Here is a 24,192-nt window from a genome sequence, read left to right as displayed (position 1 = left end):
CAAATGGAATTTTACAATTAAACGGCTAGAACATTTTTAACATTATTTGCAAATGGTTTTTTTCTTTGATATTTGTCTTGGAAATACATTTTTAAAAGCCTGAGGCAGTTGCAGAGACTCAGAGACTTGGCAGAGTTATATTCCATTGATAATAGCCATTTATCTTTATTATTACTAGAAAAAAAATAGTGCCATAAATTTGTCTGTAGGTGCTCTTCTCGGTCTCTCATCTAAGTACTGTTAAGCCAGAATCACTTACATGGTGGGCAAATGAAGATAAGTGTCTAGTCTTTCTCTTCAGTCATTTAATAATTCTGAGAGTAGATAAAATCCATAATCTGATCTTGCAACTGATTTTAGGTGGAAACTCAATGGCTTCAATAAGTATGCTGTTGGGATTTTTAGCATGGAGCCTGCTGAACTTTTGCAGCATATAATGTGCTGCTTAGAAAAGGAATAATGTAGTTTAGCAATTGTTGTTGCTCTATAGGTGATGACTGTCACAGTTTAAAAGATGCTAAAAAAGAACAAAGCTGCATTGGGTAAGAAAAACAAACCATAGTGCAATATTACCCACACAGAATCAAATTCATTTGCTGCATACATTATAGCTGGAAAAGAAGGAATTATTTGGGTTAATATATTCTGTTTTAAAACAGAGAGGTTTTTGTAGAAGCTGGTCACAAATGCAGAACTTTTAATGAAACTATTTCTAAGTTGGGTACCTTGCTTAAGGCCTCTGAAAGTCTGCTTTTATGTCCCCCCTCTTTATTTTCATAATTGCACTCTCTGAATAATATGACTTATCATAAGCTGTGATGCTGTTAGTGTCCTGGTGATAGTCACTGGTTTTCCTAGGCTACATGAATTTTGTTCATATGCCTTTACTGTATTCTGAGCTGTTAACCTGATGAGAAAATTCTGTCTTGATGAGGGCAAAAAGGCCATTAGAAGTTCTGTGGATGTCTCCTTCTCTGAGAGTGATTTTTAGTTCAGTACCAGTTGCAGAGATTTAAAGATACTCCTCTGAAAATTGCTAGTTTTCTATTTGAGTAACTGTTCTTCAGCATGAAGCCCTTTATTTCTGTTTCCCCATTGAGGATTATTTTATTGTGAAATAGATACTTCTGAAATTGTAAATGTCACCCCTTCCCACCAAGAATAGCTCTGAACTAGAGTGTTAGGGTGCTCTTATGCAGGAGGGGGGGGGAGAAATTGATTTATTGGTTTGTTTGTAACATCTCCAATTACAAAGTGGAATATTTTATCCGTTTTTCATAATTTTCGCTTGGATTTGTTATCCATCACTGTTGGTCAGCTTTTTGGTCTGCTGTACTCTTTAAAAACTGAAGGAATCAAATTTGCCAGCTGTTGACCACAAGGAACTTTTTTTGAAAAGTAGACTGGGCCTCAAGCAGACCTGCAGGTTTTATATAAAATACTTAATAAACCCCTAAAACTGACACTGCTCCATGTTTGTTGCAAGGCTATGTTGGGTTTTTGTTTGTTTCTTTTATTTAAAGATGGGATGGGAGGAATACAGCAGCTGTTTTTCTTCTGCCAAACCTATTCTTGATGACTTGTCAGCCAGGCACTTTATTTATATTGGTTGTTGTTTAATACAGGCTTGTGGGGCCCCAGCAGCTTGATGGATAGTGGAGAGCAAAACTCTATGCATGGAAAGCTATGAAGAAGTAATTCAGAATTATTTGTGTCTGTGCAATATGCATAACAAAAAAAAATGAGGTAGCTTTTGGGAGTAAAAGCTCTCCAGCAGTTCTTCCTACAGTAAATTTGTCAATTCATCTAGATTTTCTGATTATAGTAAGGAATAAAAGCAAGCTACTTTTCAATAAATCATTGTTTCCTTTTTTTTCCTGGAAGCAGCTGTAGCTATTGCATGATACCCTCTTACAAATGATTTCAAATACCTTAGCTCATGCTTTCATTCAAGCTTTATTGGTCTAATGGTTGTCTGGAGCAACACTGGAAAGAGAACAGGTAAACAATGGTGAAGATGCATCAGACTGATTTGATGGCTGTACCCTGACTGAATTACCTGCTTACAGTGTCTAAAGGCTGTACTGCAAAGAATCTCAGCCAGCATTTTTGCATTTGGGAAGACACAATTACTTGGAAGAGCAAATTCAATATTCTGTTAAATTTTTAATTGAATTATGATAGTCAGATTAAGTCTTGGCAAATAAAAGAGATAATAAATTATCAGATGCAGGAATAATCATATTTTATTCGTAATATTTACAGAAATTGCTCATTAAGTTTTTTACTTTTTACTTTGTGCATGTGTAAGCTAATATCTGCTATACTGTCAGGGGTGTGGCTTGTGATAATAATTACCTCTTACTGCCCTTTCATATATTGTTTTATGATGCATGTATCTCTTAGGTTTTTTAAATGCAAGAACTGTATAAAAAGGAAGTAGTTTTAGTGGTCAAGTGCCTGTTTCTTCACATATTTTTTCAGTGATAGTGATCTGTGTCATATTTGTATGTTCCTTAAAATACTGAAGTGCCCAAGAGAAGGAAATAAAATGTAGTTCGTAAAGAGTTCTGTGGAGAGTGATGGAGCTTCCTGCCTGTTTTGCATGGACTTCTGATTAGAGCAGTCACCCTAGGACAAGTGCCTGTCTCTGCAATTAATAATTCAGCTTGCTCCTGCCACTGCTCCCCCTAGAACCCCTTCTATTTCTGCAGTTCTTTTAATTGAGGCACAAGTGAGAAGTTACGTGATCAAAGGGATGAGGTGAGTTGTAGATCAAGAAATACAACTGAGTCAGTCTACACAAACTTGCTGTGAGCAAGTTTCTTTTTAAATATGGTGATACATAGGAACTAGTTTCTTGCTCTGGGTGTAGGAATTGATAACATTTTCCTTTGAAATGCTGTTATGGAAGAAAACCCTAAAATGCTCAAATAGAAAAGTGGTGATTTTGTTGGACTTGAAAGGTTCTGCTAGGATGTGTCATTTCCACCAAAACTTTGTTTTCTTGGCTGATGTTTTGTCGATTGGGCACCTGCTCAGACCTCTTATTTGCATCACTAAAGCTGTGAGGGGTTGTCAACCTGCCTGCCCTCTGGTCTAAATGGTTTTGGTTTGTAATCTAAAAAAGAAATAAACAAATGAAATTCTGGGTCATTCATTTGCTGGTTTGTTTGATGGACACCTAAGTACTTGGCAAACTTTGATCCCCTCTTGCCCACCTCCTGGAACTTCAATTCACACATCAAAGGTTTTAAAAATCGTTGTGAAAATGATATCTTCTGGTTTGGAAATTGTGTTTCCAAATGCAAAATTGAACATGGGAGCTGGAATTTCCAGCTCACCTGTTTCACTTGCTATGCTTGGAGGAAATGCAGAAGTTAAGCCAGTTTGTAGTTAAGTGCTGGCTTTCTTTGCAGAACTGTTAGAGAGGAGGCATCACTGGCTACCTGTGTGAGTTTCTGCTTGATTTTAATTGAAGGTTTTTACCTTTTCTACTGGTAATAGACTGGAAGAAGCATTAAATCCAGTTCCTAGTATTTCCCATTCAGGTTTGAAGACTAATGAACATTTTTATTTCCCATGCCGATTGAATGGAAATGTGCTGACCAGTAATCATACACTGTTGTTTTGTTGGCACTGAAGAGCATTCCTTTGTTTTTTTCAATGGTGTAATAAAACCTGATTTGCTCACTTCATAGTACTAAGTGCTTGAAAATTTCTCTTGTTATCAGGCAGCTGGCTTTGTTTGTCAGGTAGCATTGCTCAGTGCTATGCTGAGGCTAAAATTTTGTTTTTCATTGGACCTGGAAGATGAATTAACCTTAAAGCCTTAAAAAAACCCTTAAAAATTAACCTTAAAAAAAAAAGGCACTTTGAATTACCTGGGAGCTATTAAGGAAGAGTGAATAATGTGGTGAGTCTTGACTATGCTGAGACTTCTAGACCTTAAAATTTAGAACTTCCTTTGTTTCTTATCAGATAAACTTACTTTTCATCCTTTGCCCGCTTATGAGCCATAGAAGCAGTCATGAAGAAAAGTTTTGTTGTAGGGAACAGGGTGTTTAAAACCTTTTGAAATCATCATCACAGTAGGCTGTTGTTTTTCATTTCAGCTGTACCTTCAATAAAAGCATTTAGATGTTAAATAAAACAAGCCAAAATCCAGTCACAGGGAGGTACCTTTGCTTTATGCTTCTATCGAAATAGTTTCAAGTACATATTCTAATAAGAATGAAGTTTACAAAAACTCTTTGGGAAAGTATTTTCTTGCCTTGTAGCTAAGAATTTTTCAAATTAACTGAAATAGAAAGCAAAAATTGTATTTAAAGAATTATTGTTTCCAGTTACCTGGAGACAGAGCATGTTTTCCTTCTGCTATGGCAACAAGAACATTTGAAGTGCAGTACCCCAATAACTTGGAGTTCTGCCATGAAATAGATGAAGAATTACAAGCCCAGTATGAGGGTGCTGTCTTTATCACTCTCTGCAGCTTTCTGTCTGAATTGTAGAATAATTTTGATTGTCTCCCCACAGCTCTGACCCACAAAGCTAATAAAAAGTGGCTTTAAGATACATAAAGACCATCCTACATGTCGAATTCAGTGTTGAGGGAGGTTGCTGCATTAGAAAGAGGGTTGTCAGCAGCAGGAAGGGAATACTTCTGTTCTTTGAAAATGCTTGTATCCTCTTCAGGCTTCCTGTCCAATGCTGTAATTCATTACTTGGGTGTCTTATCTCTGACATGAGTCAGCTCCAATTTTCTTTGTTTTTGGGATTTTTTTGGATTTGTTTTAGATCATTTTCCAAGTCCTCCTTAAGTACTCCTTCTTTGGCTGGTTTTTAATCATGTTTTGAGGTCACAGGCATGTATTTTGCACTGATTTGTAGCTGTTACTTGTTGAATGCAGGTGTTAGATTTGGGATGGCTGACATATCTTAGAGACAGTTCGTTCCTAAGTTAGGTATTTGAAGGCTGAGCAGTGCAGAAGGATAAAAATAGTCAGTTCCCTCCTGTCTTTGTTGGTAGGTGTGTGGAATGGTAAACTGGGTACAACAGCCTGGGTGTGCAGAGCCTGGCCTGGCCAAGCTGTGTGCCAGCCCTACATCCTCAACCCTTACAAACTTGTGCACTGCACTCCCAGTTGCATCTGCTGAAATTTTCTCCCTTTCTCTCCTTCGTTGTGGTGGAGATAATTCAGAGACAAAGTCGAAGTCTATCCATTACTCTAGGTAAATGCATGTGTAAAGATATATAATGTGTTATATAGAAGCAATAAGCAAAATGCAGTATTTATCACACTAAAAATGTGGCTTTAGGAATGATAAATGGCATAGATTGAAAATGCCCATGGTATCTTTTGTGTCTAGAAATAAACACCACAGTGTTTAACCCACTGGAACGCACTGTAACTTATAACGTGTACACTGAAATGTAAAAGAAAGTACTGCTTGGTGCTGGTTGAAGAAGAGGAAATTCAGAACTTCCTCAGGTCTTTCCCCTAGCCCAGATACTTTCATCTAAAACAAACAAACAAAAAGATCTATGAGACAGTCTTTCATAGAAAATACTACAAGATTTTTTTTCCTTTCGTCTTTGGTTGTGTGTAATAATTTGAGGGAAGGACCAGTGTAAACTGAGAAAAAAGGACAGCCCCTAAATAAGTGACCCACATTGCTTTTCTAAGAGTCTAGAAGGATGACAGAGCAGTGTCTCCTCTCATCAGCTCTGGGGGTACCTGTGAGCAGCAGTCAGGTGTTTGGAACTGAGTGTGTCCTCCATCCCTGTTGTCTGGCAGCCTTTTGGAGCCGCAGTGTCTGTCTGGCAAGTGTCACTGCATCTGACTGATGGCTCTGAGAGCCTCACAGAGGACCAGAGCATCTGGCTAAAGCTTAACAAACTCCTGTTCTGTGTCTGCTAGTGTGTTTTACCTGTCTTAAAGCTCTTCCCGCTTGTTTAGATATATTTGTTCCTCAAAAAATGCCTCTTTGGACCTAGCACATAGAATTTTAATTCTGTCTGCTGCTTTTGCAGTAGGTTTCAAACCTTGATGTTGAGAGAAGACTTTTTCTTCTGGTCTTGTTGCAACTAGTAATTCCCCCCTACCCTCCTTTCTGTTCATTCCTGTTTTTTTCTGGGGTTTTTGTTTAAAGGTTTTTTTCTCCTCTTTTGCCTCTGTCTTGGACTTTCCCCACAGATGTTTATAATAACAAATAGAAAAAGTCAGGTGGCCTTACTCTTCAAGGATTCCTTAATGTGTCAGAATTGATCCTACTTAGTGTGTACATATGCGCAGACGTGGTCATTTAGTTCCTGCTTTTGGCAGAAAAGAGAAAGGTCTGTACTCCAGGATATAAATAATATGTATTTGTTTAAATTCAAATTTCATTGTGTCAAAATCTTTCAGATACAGCTATCAGCAAACATTTTTGTTTAATGTTGCTTGTTTTACTGTGCTGCAGAAGTAGAGTTAAATACAGCTTCCTCTATCCTTCTTGCATTAAAAATTTGCATGGCCTCTTGTCTCGGCCTTTCTCCAAATACCATACAGTTTAGAAAATTGTTTAAACCTAGAAGTATCTCAGAGTAGAGCTACTTTCTTGTTACTTGTCAACATGAAGTAGCAGAAGCGAATTTCATCTACTAGCAGCCCTAGCATTGCCATTTCTTGACAGTCAAATATTTGCTGTGCAAACATCATTGCTATGGACGTTCTACAAAACATGCTTGAAGTAAATCATGTATGTTACAATACACAAGGCTTAATGGATTGCTTTTCCATTGCTTATTTTAAAATTAAACCCACCAGCTTCCTGTTTTTCTTGTCTTGAAGTTCTGTCTATCTGAGCTCTTATAACTTCTAAAATAGCCTGTCAAAAGAAGGAATTCAGTAAAGTGACTAAAAAGTGACTTCTGCTTAACCTTTGCTTTTACAAACAATTGGCTGAGTCCTAAATAGATGAAAACAATCTATTTTTAGGCCCTAATTTAGAGAATTGATATTTCCACATATGCTTTGTCATGGTTGGTAGTAGTTGCTAAATTGTGAAAGCTTGTAGCTATTACAAATGCTTGGAGGATTGCTGAGTGTTCTGCCATAATGCACTAAAAAGCTCAGTGTACTGTACATTTCAATTTATAATAAGACAATGGAGTTGATAGCACAGACACTGAAATATTTCAAGTCTAGACTATGCCTTAAAAAACACAGGCTATTGGCTTTTTCGTGCAGCAAGTTGGAAAATAACTGATAAGGGCAGTTGAAGTACAGCAGACTTCAAAAAGTGAGTTCTCTAAGTGAGGGTGGGTTGGGAGGGTTCAGCCACTGCTTGCCTGCCTCGTTGGGGTGAAAAGGGAGCTGGTGTTTGAAAGGGCTGGTCAATCTTGCCAGGTTTGAGTGGTTTGTGAGGGAGGTCACACGCAGAGCCTTGTTAGATGTTGAAGATGAGTTTCTGCAATGCTGTGTTTAGCAAGAAGAAATGGGATGGAGAAATAGAAGAGCAAAGTTTCATGTCTTTAGAAAATGGTAACATAAGTATTTCACCACAAAGATAATGGCCAAAAAGTTTAATGTAGCTGGTGTGCTCTTTATATAGCCTTTTTGTACCCTTGGATAATAAAAATAGCTTGCTGAAGGTTTTTAAGTGGAGCTACATATTGTAGTAATGGGAGGAAATTATGATGTAGCTGATACTTTTATGGCCCTTTTAATATCCCAATTCACCTTACAAATCACTGTGTTTATAAAGTCCTTCTCTTACTGCTGCTGGGGAAGAAGAACATTTTGATTGTGTTTTCTGTTGTCCTGTGTTGTTAGCTGTGGAGAAAAGGAAAGGAAACATGGGAAAAAGGAGGTTGCCTCAGATTGGGCTTGTGGACTTGAAGAATTATGTAATTACTTCCAGTTTGTCCCTCTAACGTAATGCCAACTCTGTTTTTCAGAGCCATGGTGTCATGGAAGGGGATGTACTTTGCACTTACACTATTCTTGGGAAGTTTCTTTGGAAGTATATTCATGCTGGGCCCTTTCCTGCCTTTGATGTTCATCTCTCCAGCCTGGTACCGCTGGATCACCGACTGCATTGTGGCCACTTGGCTCACACTCCCTGTGGTAAGTGCCACATAATCCAGGTCTGGGCAACTGTCCATAATCCCATAATTTAGCTTCCTCACTAACACTTTGGATTTTATTTTAGGGGTTTTAAAGCTCTTTATGCTTCTGTTGTCTAAACAGGCCTTAACACACTTACTATCTGTGGAGACTTAGCGTTCAGCTCAGTGTTGTGAACAGTGTGCCTATTTACAGTCCTCCTCTTCTTTCACTGTTTAATTTATATATCAGCTAATGCTGTGTGTTCATTTTATGCTTGAAAAGGCCTTTTTGTGACATCTTCATCTAGTGTCAGTCAGATGCAGAGAAGAGTAGGTGAAACTCTAGTAAACAGAAGGAAATTTTTTTAAACTGGAAACTTCCAAAATGAGTTGTCTTGTAAACTCTTTCTTTGGACTATGCTCTAAGTATTTTATTAGGAAATCTTCCAGTGTCTGGTACACTGTTGTCAACCTTCACTGTTGTGTAACTTAATCCTTTTAGAATTTAGCCCTTGTAGTTGAATTAGAGATAAATATTTTCAGGTGAAAAAGAAGAGCTTCCCCTAGAAAGGAGGTATTCCTCACTTACAATGCATCAATTTTCCAATTATATGAGTCTGGAAATCAATAACAAAGCTCTTCCCTGAATTGTTCCAAAGGAAAGGCAATGTGAATGGGATCTGTCTCTTTTTCCGTTCTCTAAAAGCTGCGGGACTTTGTTCCTCTAGGTCATTAGAGAATTTGTTTAACTTTTTCTGAAGTAAAATGGCATATGGGTGTGCAGCATTATGTATCTTGTGGCATAAAGGAAGTTTTATCCTTATTGTATATCAAATAGTTTCTGTTTTCGCTGTTTCTGTTTTAAAGAAAACTTTTATGTTTTAAAGGGGCCTCAGCTGTTTCTTATTCAATTTTTTTTATTGTTTTTATCATTACTAAATGTAATGAAATTAGGAGGGCCAAGGTAATCACCAGTAAAGGAAATAGATAGTTATTTCTTGTCATGATGAAATTTAACTGAGTACTGATACCGTTACAAAATAATTCTTTCTCCCCTTATCTTCAAATTTCTATATAATTTCAAACTCCCCAGAATCTAATACTGGTCTTTTCTTCAGTTAGTTGCCTGGGCTTTATAATTCTGGGTTATTATAACTGGTTTGTGATAACTTCTGCAGTCTAGAAGTTTGATTTTTAGCCCACAGTAGAGCTAGACTAAAATAATTTTAATATCTTTGTGAAAAGGATTCGGTCTTTTGAGAATCTTGGCAATTTAGATTCAGGAAAAGAGTCTCAAAAAGATTTTGCATCCAGCCATTTTGAGGCTCAGACCTTGTCTACCTTAGTTTGCTATCCTTACACTCAGTACATTCTTAGTCAGGAGGAGCAGGTTCTTGGTTTGTGTCTCCAAACAATAAAGTGCTCTTGTACCAGTTGGACTCCAGCAGGGAAACTCTGACCCAGACCTCTGTGATGTAAGAAATTTTCACCTTCCGCACTCTGTTACCACATTTTACTTCCTTTCTAGGAGAGTCAGGATGGGACAGTGAGGTGTTTCAGTTTAGTTTGGCTTATACTAGGCACACACAGAGCTGGCAGAAATATGAACAAAAGTTGTTTTACTTTCTAGAGCTCTGTTTAAATCCCCAGTGTTTGGCTATTGTGTTTTTGGGTGCTTTTTGGGTTTGGTTTGTTTTATTTGTTGTTTTTATTGTTTTGTTTTTTTGTGGGGTTTTTGAGGAAGAATGAGGAAGAGAGTGTAAGGAGGTAATTTGAAGGCCTTTTTATATTAAGGGCTGTAGGGGTCCTAAGATATTTTGTTGGTTTCTTTTTCCGTGCTGACTGGGTTGAACAGTGTGCTGCCAGTGAGCCTGACCTTAGGGTCAGTAGGTGTTTGTGCAGCCAGTCTCTCCTTAAATTACCTACCCAGTTATAATCCATACTGACCCACTCGGATTCCTCCATGATAGTATTCTTGGAAAACCAGGGAAAAGTAAGTTTAATGCAGTGATGGGAATAAAGTGCTTTTTGAGAAGTGCTGCTTAATTGTTGTTTCCTCTTCCATTAAATAGCTATTACTTCAGGAAAGCTGGCTGCTTTATTAGAAAACAGAAGTTTGTTTACCAGTTGTAATGGGAGTAAATAAGTGAAATTACATAATTCAAATTAATTTTTATTGCTAATGAGGTGATGCTTTTTTTTCTGGGAGCAAAGCCATAATACTAAGATACTATTTGTAGGCCTTGCTGGAAATGGTGTGTGGTGCCAAGGTGGTTGTCACTGGAGATGGATTTGTCCCTGGAGAGAGGAGTGTCATTATCATGAACCATCGCACACGAATGGACTGGATGTTCCTGTGGAACTGCCTGCTGCGATACAGCTACCTCAGACTTGAAAAAATCTGTCTCAAATCCAGTCTCAAAAGCATTCCGGGATTTGGTATGTTACTAAACCCTGTAATTTGAAAGGAAAGTATGTTTAAATTATGTCCAGGACAGTTCATAACCTGCTAAATGACATAGGTTTAAATTCTGTTTCAGAGTGTTACAAAAAAAAACAAAAAAAAAAAACTGGTGTAAAATATGTGACATGTGGAGCAATTAAGCCATAAATCTCCAGAGGACACCTGGACTACATGCCTAAGCATTTCTTTTTTAAGATACTACATGTGCTACTGTTGCTTGTAGGTAAATATATTTCGACTTTACATACCAGAAGCATTTTTCAGGATGATGAAAAATGATTTTTAGTTTTTTCAAAGTCTCAGCATTTGGGTGCTGTTTCACCCCATTGCAAATGTTCTCATCAAGCTTCTTTCTTCATTATTCAATCTGTACTATCGTGAGGATTAAAAAAAAAAAAAAGTTGTATATGCAATTGCAAAGTTAATGATTATTTTTAATAACTAATTTTAAATTGAACTTGGCTATGAAAATGTTCTGTGCAGGATATGAAATCATCAGAATTTATAGTGATGTAGGCTGGAAAGAGGTCTGAGTTGCACGTATTCAGAGAAACTGTTTCAGATAATCCAAAAATTGTTACACAAATGGTTTCTGAATAAATAGGCAGACTTATCTGAAATAAAAGCATCTCTGCATTTTATTTATCTCTTAGATTTATTTGCTGTTTTATACAAAGCTAGCTTGGGCAGGATATGCGTCAACTTTATGATGTCGAAAGAGTAACCTTATTTATGGTTGCCTTTTGTCAGGCCATTTATCTGAACAGATAATTTTGGCAGGATTCCATCCTGAGCAGCTCTCCTACTGTTGCACTGGATTGCATTCACTGTTGCATTGTGCTGCATTTAGTGCTCTTTAAGTAACAGTCAGCAACAGGGTAATGTGCTTTTTTTTCCCCACAACCACTTATTAAGGTCAATTTTGCTTGACAAAAGACAAATCTCTTTTAATGTGACAGGAAACAAGAAAATACATATTAGGTATCTTCATTATGCAGCAGAGATGTTTTGAAATCTCAGAATCAGCTGCATATGCAACTTTTTATAGCAATGATAAAAGATTAAATCAGCAGTATCATGGGGAAGATTCATAGATTTCTGTCTTCAAAACTAACATGTGTCTTGAGATTTAAAAAAAAAAAAATGTATGTGTGCTTATTAATGCCATTAATAAAATTGGTAGGTCAGTTCCAGGAGCTTGGATGCTAAGCTATGCTTGGTAAAATTTGGTTCCTGAAAGGGTGTTAGGAGTTGTTTAGAGATTGATATATCTATATATATATATTTAAATTGAATTCTCAGTTTTCTGCATAAACTGAGCACATCTAATAGATTTGATCAGTGGGCTCAGGCAGATGGATCCATGTCAGGTCAATATTAGCAGAGCATGATGCCATCTTCGTTCTGATGTAGCAGCACTAACAAAATTCTGGGCTCATCCTCCACTTTCTGATGTAGAGGTGACACATGCAGACATTTGCTCCTGTTCTTTCCATTGCAGGATGACAATTTCTGGTGGTAGAGCTGACACCTGGGTCAGTAGTGTTATAAACCACTGTTGTTATGCCAGATCCCCAAGAATTCTCCACAATATCTGAGCTTTGAGGACTTTGGTTGCAGTTTTGTGAATTAAAGCTTATTTTTCAGTAAATTGTGAATGTGAGGTTATTAATCACAGAAGGAGAGTTCAGCTAACTGCTTCCTTCACTGAAGCCATGGTTTGATGTTGTAAAATTTTGAAAGATAAGCTTATGTATTAATATAGTGTATCTAAAAAAGAGGCCTTATAAATGCAGGTCTCTGAGTTTTGGGTGGCATTTTCTCGCAAAAATAAAGTATTCCGTGTATCTGTGTAATTAGTGGATTGTTGGAAAGTGAGACTCTTAGATTAAATGAAGATTGATGGAAAAAGATGAATCTATATGAAGTTTCTTGGGGCAGGATCTACTACAGAGAATGGTGCCTAAAGAGGACAACCCTAAATCCCATCAGTGACAGTAGAATTTCTCCCACTTATTGCTCTGGGCTGTGCTGTGTTATATAATAGACCCTTATTAAGTGTTTATCCAGGTTTGGGGGTTTATTTTTAAGTTGTGTCCTGTGGTTTTTAACTAAATGCTTTATTTTATGAGCTTGTAAAAGCCAGAAGATCACTTGGAAATCAACCAGACATATTCAGTGCACTGCATCTGTAATTGATACTTTAGATGTTGATCATTTAAAATATATTTGTGATCATTCAGTGAGCTACTTTCATCATGGTTTTTCACCATATTTCATCTTTCGTCATTTCAGTTTTGTCTTTTCATATATTTATATTGATTAGTTATACATAGTCAGATGTACAGGATTAGGAAAGTTTGAAACACTGGCTAAATGGTACTTCTAATAAATCTTAACTTAGTGGTAATCATGCTTTGAGTTTCAGAAATATTTGAGTGAATATTCCGTATTTCTTTCAGTGTAATTTTTTGGTGATCTTTCAAAGGCTTTTTTTTTTCTAACAGGCATTAAATTTAAAACTATGCTTAAGATAAGGTTTGTAATGCAAACCTTCCATATCCATGTTTCTGAAAGCCTTGCTGTATTCAGCATAGCACTTTTGTTGTCATGAGTAATTTCCCATTTGGGTGTAAAAATAGGTCTGTGGGAGATTATGCTCTTTCCAGTGGTATATATGATAGGTGAAGGCCAAAGCTGGGAATGGAAATAGATCTAGAGTTCTTGTGGCCCCCTTTGTAGGTTAAAAGTGTAAAGGTATCAGATTTAATGAGTCTTTATTACAAGTAGGCAGCTATTTTCTAGTTAATTATAATTAAAATCAGAGGATTCACATTTTCAAGGAGAAACATTGAGTCATTTATCTAGTTCTTAAGTTATTAATTCTTTGCATTCCACTGTATGAAAAAAAACTTAAAATTGATTAAAGGTGGGCTTTAAAAAAAGAAGTCCAAAGAAAAACAGATGGTCCTTTCTTCCTGGAACTGTAGCTTTGGCTTGATGAATTGTGTGCAGTAAAGTTTTCAAAGAGAGATATTACGTTTCAGTAATCTCAATTTCAGAAACATTCTTGCAGCATTTCGGTACATCTTGCCAAAGCTGGCGTCTCCAGGGAGCACTACTCTGCTCTTGGCTGTTGCTGCAGTTTCTCATCTGACATCATCAGAAGCTACTGACACATTCTGCAGTATCAGTTTTCAAGGAGAATTTCTAATGGCATTGACAGTTTCCTGCATGGTCTGACATGATAGGACTTCTCTACAGTACTTGTAATAGATAGGAGCAATTAATAGTCTCATCTATTCTCAATTAATTAGGAGTAGTTTGGGAAGTGGTACAGATCATGGTGCAGTCATGTTCAGAATGTGCTATGGAACACAAACTCTTGCAGTAGGTACCAAGGAACATACCAAGCTAGTGTGAGATGACTGGATAATGACTAGGAGATTGTTTTAAATTTTTTTCTTAATAGTTTCATTTGTAAAAGTCTTCTTATGATAACCAGTAAGTGTAGGAGCATCCGTGAACGGCAGGGAGAGGGAACTCTGCAAACCTGGGACACTTGTAGAAACTTGTGGTTTTATTGCAAGGGTGGTGGGTAACAGGGGCTGCCTCCAGCCACCAGCCTCGGCTGAAGGGAAGCCCCAAGGGGAGAGAGAGAGAGGGGTGAGAAGTAAGAGATGAGAGCAGCGTAAGAGAGGTGGCAGGGGTAAGGGAAGTGAACGAGGTAAGGTAAGAGTAAAGTAAGAGGTGTGAGAGAGTAGGGTAACGGCAGGGTAAGAGAGGGAGGTAAGAGGGCAAGGTCCTTGTTAGAATACATTATATCTCTGTGTTGAATGTTCTGGTTTACATAGACCAGCCAGCACAAGATACAAAACCTACAGACTTTGCATACAGCCTGTGAAAACTGCTATATTGCCATATCATTCTGTATTCTAAACTCTAGAGACTGCTTTTCTTATCTACCTTTTCCCTGATACCTTTGGGGGCTACTCCCTCAAGCTCCTTCGTTTACTACCATCCAACCCATCACCAGCTAATCGCTGTCTTCCTGCCTGGCATGCCTACATCTCAAAACCAGCTTTCATTTCTATTTCACTCACAGGTTTTATATTTTTAGTATCTCTTGCCAGGCAATCATATTTGTAGGCTTTTCCTGTCTCACCAACAAGTAAGACTTCAGTGGGAATGAGTATGTGTTTTAATGGTGGACAATTTAAATGTGTTGGATGAGCTTACAGTAATATTTGAATTTTAATGGTTAAATATGCCTCAACATGTATGTGAAAACTAAATTGAAATTTGGGGTTAATTTGAGCGCTATCAGGTAAATTTATGGAAAAGTGAGAGAAGGTAACCACAGGGACTAATGTCAGTGCATGGCTGCCACATGAGATAATATCAATTCTAGTTTTGTGTAGTGCAGATGGAAAAGATAAATACTATCATAATTCAGTGTACGCATGTAAAGTATGCAGGTGTTGCAGGCACCATTGATGGACATATCTTGGAAGGCTTCCCTGTTTTGAAAAGGCTCACTAAGGTGGTAAAGGAGGGAATTGTAGTTGAAGCAGATTGAGATAGGAGCAGGTGAGGAAAGGACAAGATGACCAAGAAAGAAGAGAATAAGCAAAGTTGACAAGCCTGGAGTAGTTAGGAGCAGAGACAACTGAGTAACTCTGTCCAGATCTTCATCTCTGGATTCAAGTTATTCTGTGGCTAGCATTGCTCTCAGAGAAGATTGCAAGATGTAGGAGCTTTTTAGTTGTTTTTCACTCATCTGTTCACTCACACGTTGTAGCTCTCAAAGGCTCAAGTTAAATGCCAGGGGAAAAAAAAAAGGACGTTTGCTCTATTTCAGCACTGGGCTTAGCCCCACCAATCTTCTACTACATGTCAGTTGATCCATTATAGCTGTCCAAGTGCGTGAGCCTCGCCTGAAGCAAGCTCAAAGTAATTTGAGTCATCTTGGTTTTCAATGAAGCAGGGCAAAACAACTCAAATTGTCCTGTCTTTGCCACAGGCTAAGTGCATGCACACCGACAGCTATGATGGATCAGCAACCATGGAGTAAAATATTGTTGTCACTAAGCCTAGAAAATTTTAACACTTAACTCGATTGGAGTACAGCTAAAGCAGCACTCTGTGGAGGATCTGTACACATTTATATTGGCGTGGAAGTGTTTGTGCTGCCACAGCTACTTCCATAGGTAGGGATGGAGATGTTTCAGCATAAATCTTCTTTGCTCAGGCAAAAGCAAATCTATAGCTGATTTACATTAAAATTCCTGCCAATCAAGTGTATTAGTTAAAAAGATTAAAACCATAGCCTACTGAACTTTTTAGTATAGTTCCTGTGTGAAGTATCTTACATTAGAATTTCGAGGAGCTGTGATGTTTTGTCTTCTAGCAATTCAATTATGAGCTGCTAGACTTAATTACCATGGAGTTGTTATCCTACGTGATTTTGAAAGTAGAAGCTGAAAAGCATGCTCTCCAATGGCAAGTACAATTGTTATTCTACCAGTTATTCCTGGTGAAGTCTCTCTTGAAGTTTTAAGTGTGAATGAAGGATTATTACTTTGCAGCAGAAATGCAGCTTAAGTTTGCTATAACATATATGCCTTTTTTTTTTTTTTTTCTTTGGTAGGGAAGAAAAGCTTAGGGGCCTGTTTCTCAGCTTGTCTCATCCAGGAAAGGCATAATAGGTTTCTCCCACCTCTGTCAGGGAAAAAAAAAAATCCCACAACCAAAGCCAACAAGCCTGTATTCCATTAAACTTTCCTTACCCTTTCTATATAATGACTCCATTTGTTCTCTCCTTTTCCCTCTCCAAAATGCACATAAAAAGTGTGAGATCAGATGCTAACTACTTTCATTCTCCCCATTATACAGGCAATAAGTGATGGAGGGAGAGGTTGTTTTGTCCAAGCTCACAGAACGAATAAGAGCAGAATTAGGTTGGCATGTTTTCCCGACTTGCATTCCTTTGCTGTTATCTGCTGTTATTCAGCAGCTGTACAGCTCAGCTCTTCAGTGTGGGTTCTTTTCATGGTCCTCCATGGGGGAGATGAAGCATCTGAAGAGGATGCAGGCCTTTGGAAGAGGTATTTCGTTGTAGAATCTCTCTCCCTTCTTGACTGGCAGTTCAGATGACACATCCATGGGAGAGTCTTACACTGTTTGGTAGAGCCTGCTTGTTCTTCCTCACAGTCTCATAACTGGGTTTTTTTTCCTTCATGTCTTTGGAGATTTTGGAGTGACGTGGGGCTTTTCTCCAGATACATATTGAGCAAGACTCATCTTTTTTAATATTTAGGTTTTCATGTGCTGTTTCACTGTGTTGATGTATTTTTAAAATGCATGAAAAAATGCTACTTTCCAGCCATCCCAGAGCCTTTGCTTTACTTTTGGTTGATGTTATGTTCTGTTATGTTACTCTTACTTTACACAGTGCATCAAATCAAATAAAATTAAAAATAAAATTTAAGATACAAACCGTAACCAAAGAGGTTTAATAGTCCATAATGACATTTATAGCATTTTGTAAGTAGCACTAATATAATGGAAAAGTTAATCATCTAATTGTCCATATTCTATAAAAATGGCATAATTTAGGAAATGAAATGAATTTTCAAACATGAAGTGTCCAAATAACATCCTTCCGAACCACGGTTAAGGTACTCAATATTGCAAGAATATTTTCCAAGAGGATGGTATATCTCTGGGTGCTTTATATACACTCATATCTTGCCACTACTGTAATGAGTTTTTTCCCACATGCTTTCACGTGCTTTGTGTGTGTTCCTTGGCTGAGAGATACCAATTCTTCAATGGAGTATTCTTTCTGGAAGGTTCCACAGTTATATTCTCACAGTTGAGACACAGACTCCTATGTCTATCTTGTTGACAACATTGTTCTTGCCCTGACAAGGAAATCTTGTACTGCAGACCTTGTTTGAAGAAGCTTCTAATTGTGTTCTACGTAAACAGTAAGCTAAAGCAGGGGTTTGTACTGGCACATCCTATATTCTTTCACAAGAGAATGAAGAAGAGCAAAGGTAATGCAGAAAGCATTAATGTAATGTAAATGAACATAAGATTTAGAATAATTTGTTACTGAAATAAATGCATGAGAACTATGGGGAAGCCAAAGATAAAACTAGCCAATCAGAGCAAGACCAGAATATTTTTGGTTTTTTTCATTTACATTGAAAATCTGTGTTTCTAACATTGCTGTTTTGTTAATTGTTTTAGTAAGGAAAAAAAAACATATTGGTTAGGCTCCACATACATTGAAAGAGATTATATTCTCTAGAATGCATGGTCGACTACATAGGGATATATATATGAAATATATAATCTGAACATAAACTGGACATGACTGGAAAAATAATTTTAAAACAGATGTAGATTAATGTTCAGAGTCTGTTAGGGCAAAGCAATAGCAAATGCATGGTGGTTTTTAAATGGACACCTCACAGATTGAATCAAATTAACAAACAGACTGAATCAGATGATTCACTATAAAACCAGGAGCACTGCTGTGAATTTGTATTTGTGAATTTTATCTCTTAGTTTATCTTATAATTTGCTTAAAGAATTCACCCAATCAGATAGTAATCATTCAATTAATTATACTCCTATTAAATAAATTGTTGGAAACAAGCATGGTTAAAAAACTTGCCAGGAGCAGAGATTGTACTTTACAAGATTGTTTCAAGAAGCATTTTTTTCTTTATTTTTCTAGTTTCTGCTCTTAAACCATTACATTAAATATAAAAAAAAATTAATTTGCTTTGGCCTTTTAGACATAAAACTATCTAGGAAATAGGAACAACAGCAGAATGCCCAATTCTAATTGAATTTGCAGAAATGTGCTTATGAGTCTATACTGATTAAAACTCAGCAGTGTATATGCACCATAACTTTATGCCCTGGCTTCCTGTGTGATCTTCTGTGTGCCAGCATCTTTTCAGTACCCACAGATCTTTGAAATAGGGGACATTCAGAACTGCATACTTGTTGCCTTGTGGTAATTTTATGCAGCAAAACACTTTGAGTAACAAACTGTTAATGGGCCCAATTATTTGTGTACAGTGGGATCATGAGCTTCCCAGTGATTTCCCTCACTGAGCCTGGATGTCTGGTTCCCTGATGCCTCAAAAGCCCTGATCAGGACCAGACCCCTGTTGAATACAGGCACTCTCAGTAAGGCTTTTATTTTTGATCAAGATAGTGCTATGGAAAAACAGTGAATAATCCGGTTGTAGAAAAGAGAGAGGATGGATGAATATAATAGCAAACCCCATAGTTAGGCCTTTTGCCTTCCTACTTGTTTCTGTAATTTTGAATCATTTATTGAATTCATTTGCAGGGGGCTTAGTATTATTAATTGTTCTGTTACATTGCTACCAGTAACATACATAGATGCCATTTCTTTGAGGGGGGTATGTGTATGTTTGCTTTCAGTATCTGCCATAATACCTCCCTTTGAGATGTTACATTTTGGGGGATATCTAATTTCTGAGGTTATGTACATAAAATTGTGATACAAAACCAAACAAAGATTTTTTTTTTTTGGCACAACTCAGCACTTTCTCTCTTTTGTTCATTTTCACATCCATCTTTGGTATCTGCTTACTTCCAAATTACCTTTACAATGAAAACACACTAAGGAAATTTCAGCTTCAAGTGTTGTTTTCTTCTAAAGGATTTTGGGATGCGGAAAATAGAAGTGCAGGGTCTTGGAATTTAAAAAGCTTTAGACTTGGAGTTAGCATTTTTAATACAATGCTGCAAATTCTCAACCTGCATAAGCTGTAGTTCTCTTTATCCCCAAGGCAATGAGGCAATTCTGATGTACAGCACATCTCTCTGTTTCAATAGCAGGCTTTTCTTTTTGTGCAAGCGCTTTTTTTTTTCTGCACAGAATTACATCCTAATAGGATACATATCATTACTGTGTCTGTGTTCCTAGAGATTTTAAGCTGCTCGTTTATTTTTTCAGCTCTGAAAAGTTGATGTAAAGGTCAGTGTGGCTAGCTATTCTCTCTGGTCGGTTTTTGCACTGCTGTTTAGCAATTTGGAACAAGAGCTGTGCAGTGTGATGCTTTTTGTATGCCTTTCCAAGCAACACTCGTCATCCAAAATGTCGGCTCCGATAAGATTATTTTAGCAAAGAAATGGATGTGCATTGTTATGGTTTCTTTAGCTTTGTTCTTTCTCTGCTGTGTTCTTGTCATCAATGATTTCTTAAGAATTTGCAAATCCAAAGGCAGCCATTTTTCCCCAGTCAAGTAAATGCTGCCTTTGCTAGGAAAATTCCTGTTGTCCAGGAGCTTTTAGACAACCAGAAATGCTGTGCAAAGAGAGCAAAATATATTTCATGTTGTTGAACAATGTGTTAACCTAAACTGAATAGCAAGTCTTACTGCAGGCTGCACATTAGAAGGGACTGCCTTCTGCTGCTTTTTCATAAATATTACTGATTATCAAAACCTTTCATTTTGCCCATTGATTTACTGAATTCCTCCCATTTTCCCATGCATTCACATTTGGCTCCCACATTATGTCTTGGACTTGTAACATGTTTCTGCAGCAGCACGATGGAGACACACTGGAATGGAAATCAAGGCAAGAACTGCTTTTGCTTTGCTCAAAGGCAGACAAAAGGATTTTCTTTTCCCACTTGACTCTGTTGGGGTAGTACAGCACGTGAACAGCAGGCACTGTCCCCACTGGTGCATGAACCAGGGCTTTATAGAAATCAGGAATTCACAGTTTTGTTGCCTGGAGGCCTTGAAGCATGAGCAAATGTGGAAATTCTTCGACTGGCATCAATGGTAAGATAGCTTGGCCCAGTGTGCTGTGCTGGGGTTAGTCAGGGAGAAACCTGGGTCCTTTACTCTTAGTGATCCAGCTGTTAGATAATTTCTTCTTATTTGAACAGTCAGGACTGTTTTATCTAATTAGATATACACTTAAAAGTAGACACATTCTTCCAGAACACTGGATGTTATTTATTGGAAAGGTTAGAAAATCAAACCTGTTGTTTATCTTAAAAACTGGATGCCTCCCAACTCCTTTCTCACTCCTTCTCCCTGATATTGTACTGTCATTACATTACTGCTTCTGTTTAATTATTCATAGCCCATATATAACACCACCACTTAGAGCAGGAATGGAAACTACTGCACTCTATCCTCTGCTTTATGCAGTTTAGTCAGGTAAAGTACAAGTCACCCAGGCAGCATCTTTTGTTAGTAGCTAAAGGTGTTTATAATATGATGCTCATAGTGCTGTTGAAGAATGATAGCTGGAGTGAGTTTATGTGCAAGTTTTGATATAATTTAAAGCCTTGTGCTGCATGAAGAAGGGTAGCAGAGAAGATGGGATCTGGCAGGTTTTTCTATATTTCCTTTGTTATGGATCAGAATCACTCCTAAGGAGCTGCTGACCTGGGGAAGTATGAGCAGGCTTCTTTAAGTGAGTGTTTATTTTCCTTTTTGCTTCCATTCTTTCAGGCTACAGACTATGCTGCAATGAGAACACAAGAACTGAATAATTTAGGCCTGATGTGTGATACCACACAATAAAATGGCTTAGCACAACACAAGTTTCCATATACTAACTTAGGGGTAGTGTCCGTAAAATACACAAAAGGTCTGGGCTGAGGGCTAAGAACGATTGGAAAACACTGAAACCCCAGCAGAATTTTACTAATCTCTGTATTTTTCCACTCTGTCCTGTGGAGCATCTGTAAATGGTATGGTTCAAGGCATCTCTGTTTCTGCTCAGAGGGATATTGTCCTTTGCATTGTGCATTTTTATGAATTTGGTACCAGATGAAGCATCTCAAGTCATGAGAGGCCCATAAGGACCATCAAGTCCAGCTCCCTGCTCCTCACAGGACTGCCTAAAGCCAAATCATGATCAGGAGCATCAGTCAGGTGCTCTTTGAACTCTGCCAGGTGAGATGCTGTGGTGACTGACTACCCTTTCAGTGAAGAACCTTTTCCTAATACCCAATCTGAACTTCCCCTTATGCAGCGTTGTGCAGTCTCCACCTATCTTCCAGAGGAACCAAATGCTTGGGCACCACTTGGTATTAAAAGATGTCCTCTTTATATAACACTAGTGTGGAAATGAAGCCCTGATTAGTTCAATTTCAAATACTGGTGGCACCAATATTTTGTGCCATGTATTGTAACAATAGGAGATTATTACATGCCAAAAGATAGCTAGTTAAATCGCATCAGTTACTTTAAAGTTACTGTAAAATGTATCTTTGGGGCTTTTTTTGCCTGCAAGCAATTTGTTTAAACATGGATAGCCTCTGTTAATAATGCTGTACTGACATTTCTTAATATTGCAGATGTGGGAATGTGATAGGTGCATAAATGCACATAAAATGTTATGGTTAAAGTTGAATTTCCTTTACAAAGGGTTTTTCACAAATATAGTATGCAAATATGAAAAGATTTGCTGAGACTGCATTCTGGGCATTTCTTTTCTTAAGTCATGTAACCACTTCTAGTATTCAATTACCTGAATATCATTGATTATCTGGATATCTGAGATGCACTAGGTCCAGATTGCAGACAGCATGTTAGTTATTCATGTTTCATCTGTTTAACTGATTTTAAAATTAGAGTACTTACCCCATAACACAGGTCACAAGTCTTTAACAACACAATTAATGTTTCTAACCAGTACAGAAGAGATAATGCAGCAAGTTAATGTGTTGTCCAGGCCAAATGGCTTACAAAGTTGATAAGTGAGTGACTTTAATAAGTAGTTATCTAGCATATGGTCCTTGTAGAGATACTGCTATGAACAGAATATAAAGGAATCCTGTAAAGAGGAGTTGAAATGAAGGGCAAGAATAACATGCTGTAAGTCACCAGCAAAGGAAAAACAGGCTTTGAGAATGGTGGTGAGCAAAAAGGAGAGTGAGCAGCTGTCATGTTTTCCCTTTGATGTGCAGGATCTCTCTGCAGGTTTTCTGATGAGGTATAAGCTGGCCAAGTGCAGTGGCAAGGCAATGTCATGCTCTTCTGAGCCCTGTTTAGGAAGGGAGCATCTTATGCATATGGTAGAGCTGAAGCCCTGCTTTTTCATCCTGCTGTGTGAGCTAATGGACAGAGCTTGTAATATTATGTGATACACTGTACACTATGTACTTGTGCCAAAAAGAGCCAAGAATATCTACTGAAGATAATGGGGTGTGACCCCTAAACTGCAGGCTCAGCAGCAGTTGCACTTACTTCACTGCATTACATTGTCAGTTGGACGCCAGGCTTCAAATCTTCGTGTGTATTAATACAAACAAATAGATATATATAATACTGGGTTTTTTATTCTATAATCAAGTGTGAAAAAAAGCTTCGTATTTTTTTCTGTGAGTAATGAAAATTATGAGGAGGTATATGTAATGAAACTCTCCAAGGAACAGATACTTTCTGGTTTTAAATGCTTCACCTCAGAGAGTCATGGCATTGTTTATGTTGGAAAAGACCTTTAAGATTATCAAGTCTGAGCACATCCCTAAGCACTGCACCCTTAAGCAGCACATCTACACAGCTTTTAAATACTCCCAGGGAGGGTGACACAAACACTTCTCTGGGCAGCTTGTTCGAAGGGCTAGCATTACAACTCTCTTGGTGAAGAAATTTTTCCTAATATCCAATCTAAGCCTGGTGCAACTTAAAGCCATTTCCTCTTGTCTTGGTGCATGTTACCTGGGAGAAGAGATCAACCCCCACCTCGCCACAATCTCATTTCAGGACAGCATTGACCCTATTCTTGGTCTGGTAACTTGAGTTTTGAATGCATTTATGCCTTTTTTTTTTTTTTTTTTTTCAATCCAGAACATTTTTCACAAGGTAATCAAGTGCTCTCAGAGTTGAGGACAGGTGGGCAGCAGATTGGGTCTAACATGATTTATAAAATTCTTTGGAATAACAGACACTGTAGAAGTGCCAGAGTGAAATGTTGCTAAAGGTGTATTTTTTTAAACTTTAGGCTGGGCGATGCAGGTTGCAGCCTTTGTTTTTGTTCAGAGAAAGTGGGAAGATGACAAGAATCACTTTGAAAAAATGCTGGATTATTTCTGTGACATTCATGAACCGCTACAACTCCTCATCTTTCCAGAGGGAACTGATCTCACAGGTAGGCTGCATTTGTCATCTTCTCAGGGTATGTTCAACATGGAAGTTCTTTTTTGTTTATGGAAAGAGTTTAAGAAAGTCCAAGGCAGGAGCAAGACTTGGTTCTCATGGACAGTAGAAATGATAGTAAATGATCAAACAATGTGCTGATTCATGTGAGGGGCACAAAGGTAGTTCTACTGGGAGACTTTGCCAGTCTTCCTGAAATAATTTATGTTGCAAAGCATCTGATGATTGACACTGCTTTTTTTTGGTCAGTACTGTACTGTACATACACTGCATTAGCAAAAGCAGGTTTCAAGACCCTGAATTACTGTGACAAAATAATTTCTTACCTGTGAAGAGTGATTGAAAAGGATTAATGATTCTGTTTGATTTCTTGCCTAATGTTTTAAGAGAGCAATATGGAGATATTTGTTCCTTAGGCCATGTAAGCACTGTAAATAGTTTGTATTCACCTCTAT

The 24,192-nt window shown here is 37.7% G+C and overlaps 1 protein-coding gene across 2 annotated transcripts in view; it reads left to right on the top strand.

Moving 5' to 3' along the window:
* LCLAT1 (lysocardiolipin acyltransferase 1) overlaps nt 1-24,192 on the top strand; it is a 112,799-nt gene that overhangs the window by 29,589 nt on the left and 59,018 nt on the right. The window contains exons 3-5 of one of the 2 annotated variants that reach the window (XM_066316315.1): nt 7,943-8,111; nt 10,333-10,531; nt 23,583-23,729. In XM_066316315.1, coding sequence (XP_066172412.1) covers nt 7,947-8,111; nt 10,333-10,531; nt 23,583-23,729 — 511 coding nt within the window. In that variant the 5' untranslated portion in view covers nt 7,943-7,946. The remainder of the gene's footprint in view (nt 1-7,942; nt 8,112-10,332; nt 10,532-23,582; nt 23,730-24,192) is intronic. The other variant, XM_066316316.1, reaches the window with a different exon arrangement.

Source organism: Sylvia atricapilla, chromosome 3 (assembly GCF_009819655.1).
Source record: "Sylvia atricapilla isolate bSylAtr1 chromosome 3, bSylAtr1.pri, whole genome shotgun sequence".
Lineage (NCBI taxonomy): Eukaryota > Metazoa > Chordata > Aves > Passeriformes > Sylviidae > Sylvia > Sylvia atricapilla.
Note: the sequence above shows the minus strand (reverse complement) of the source record. Positions and strands in the feature narration are given on the sequence as shown.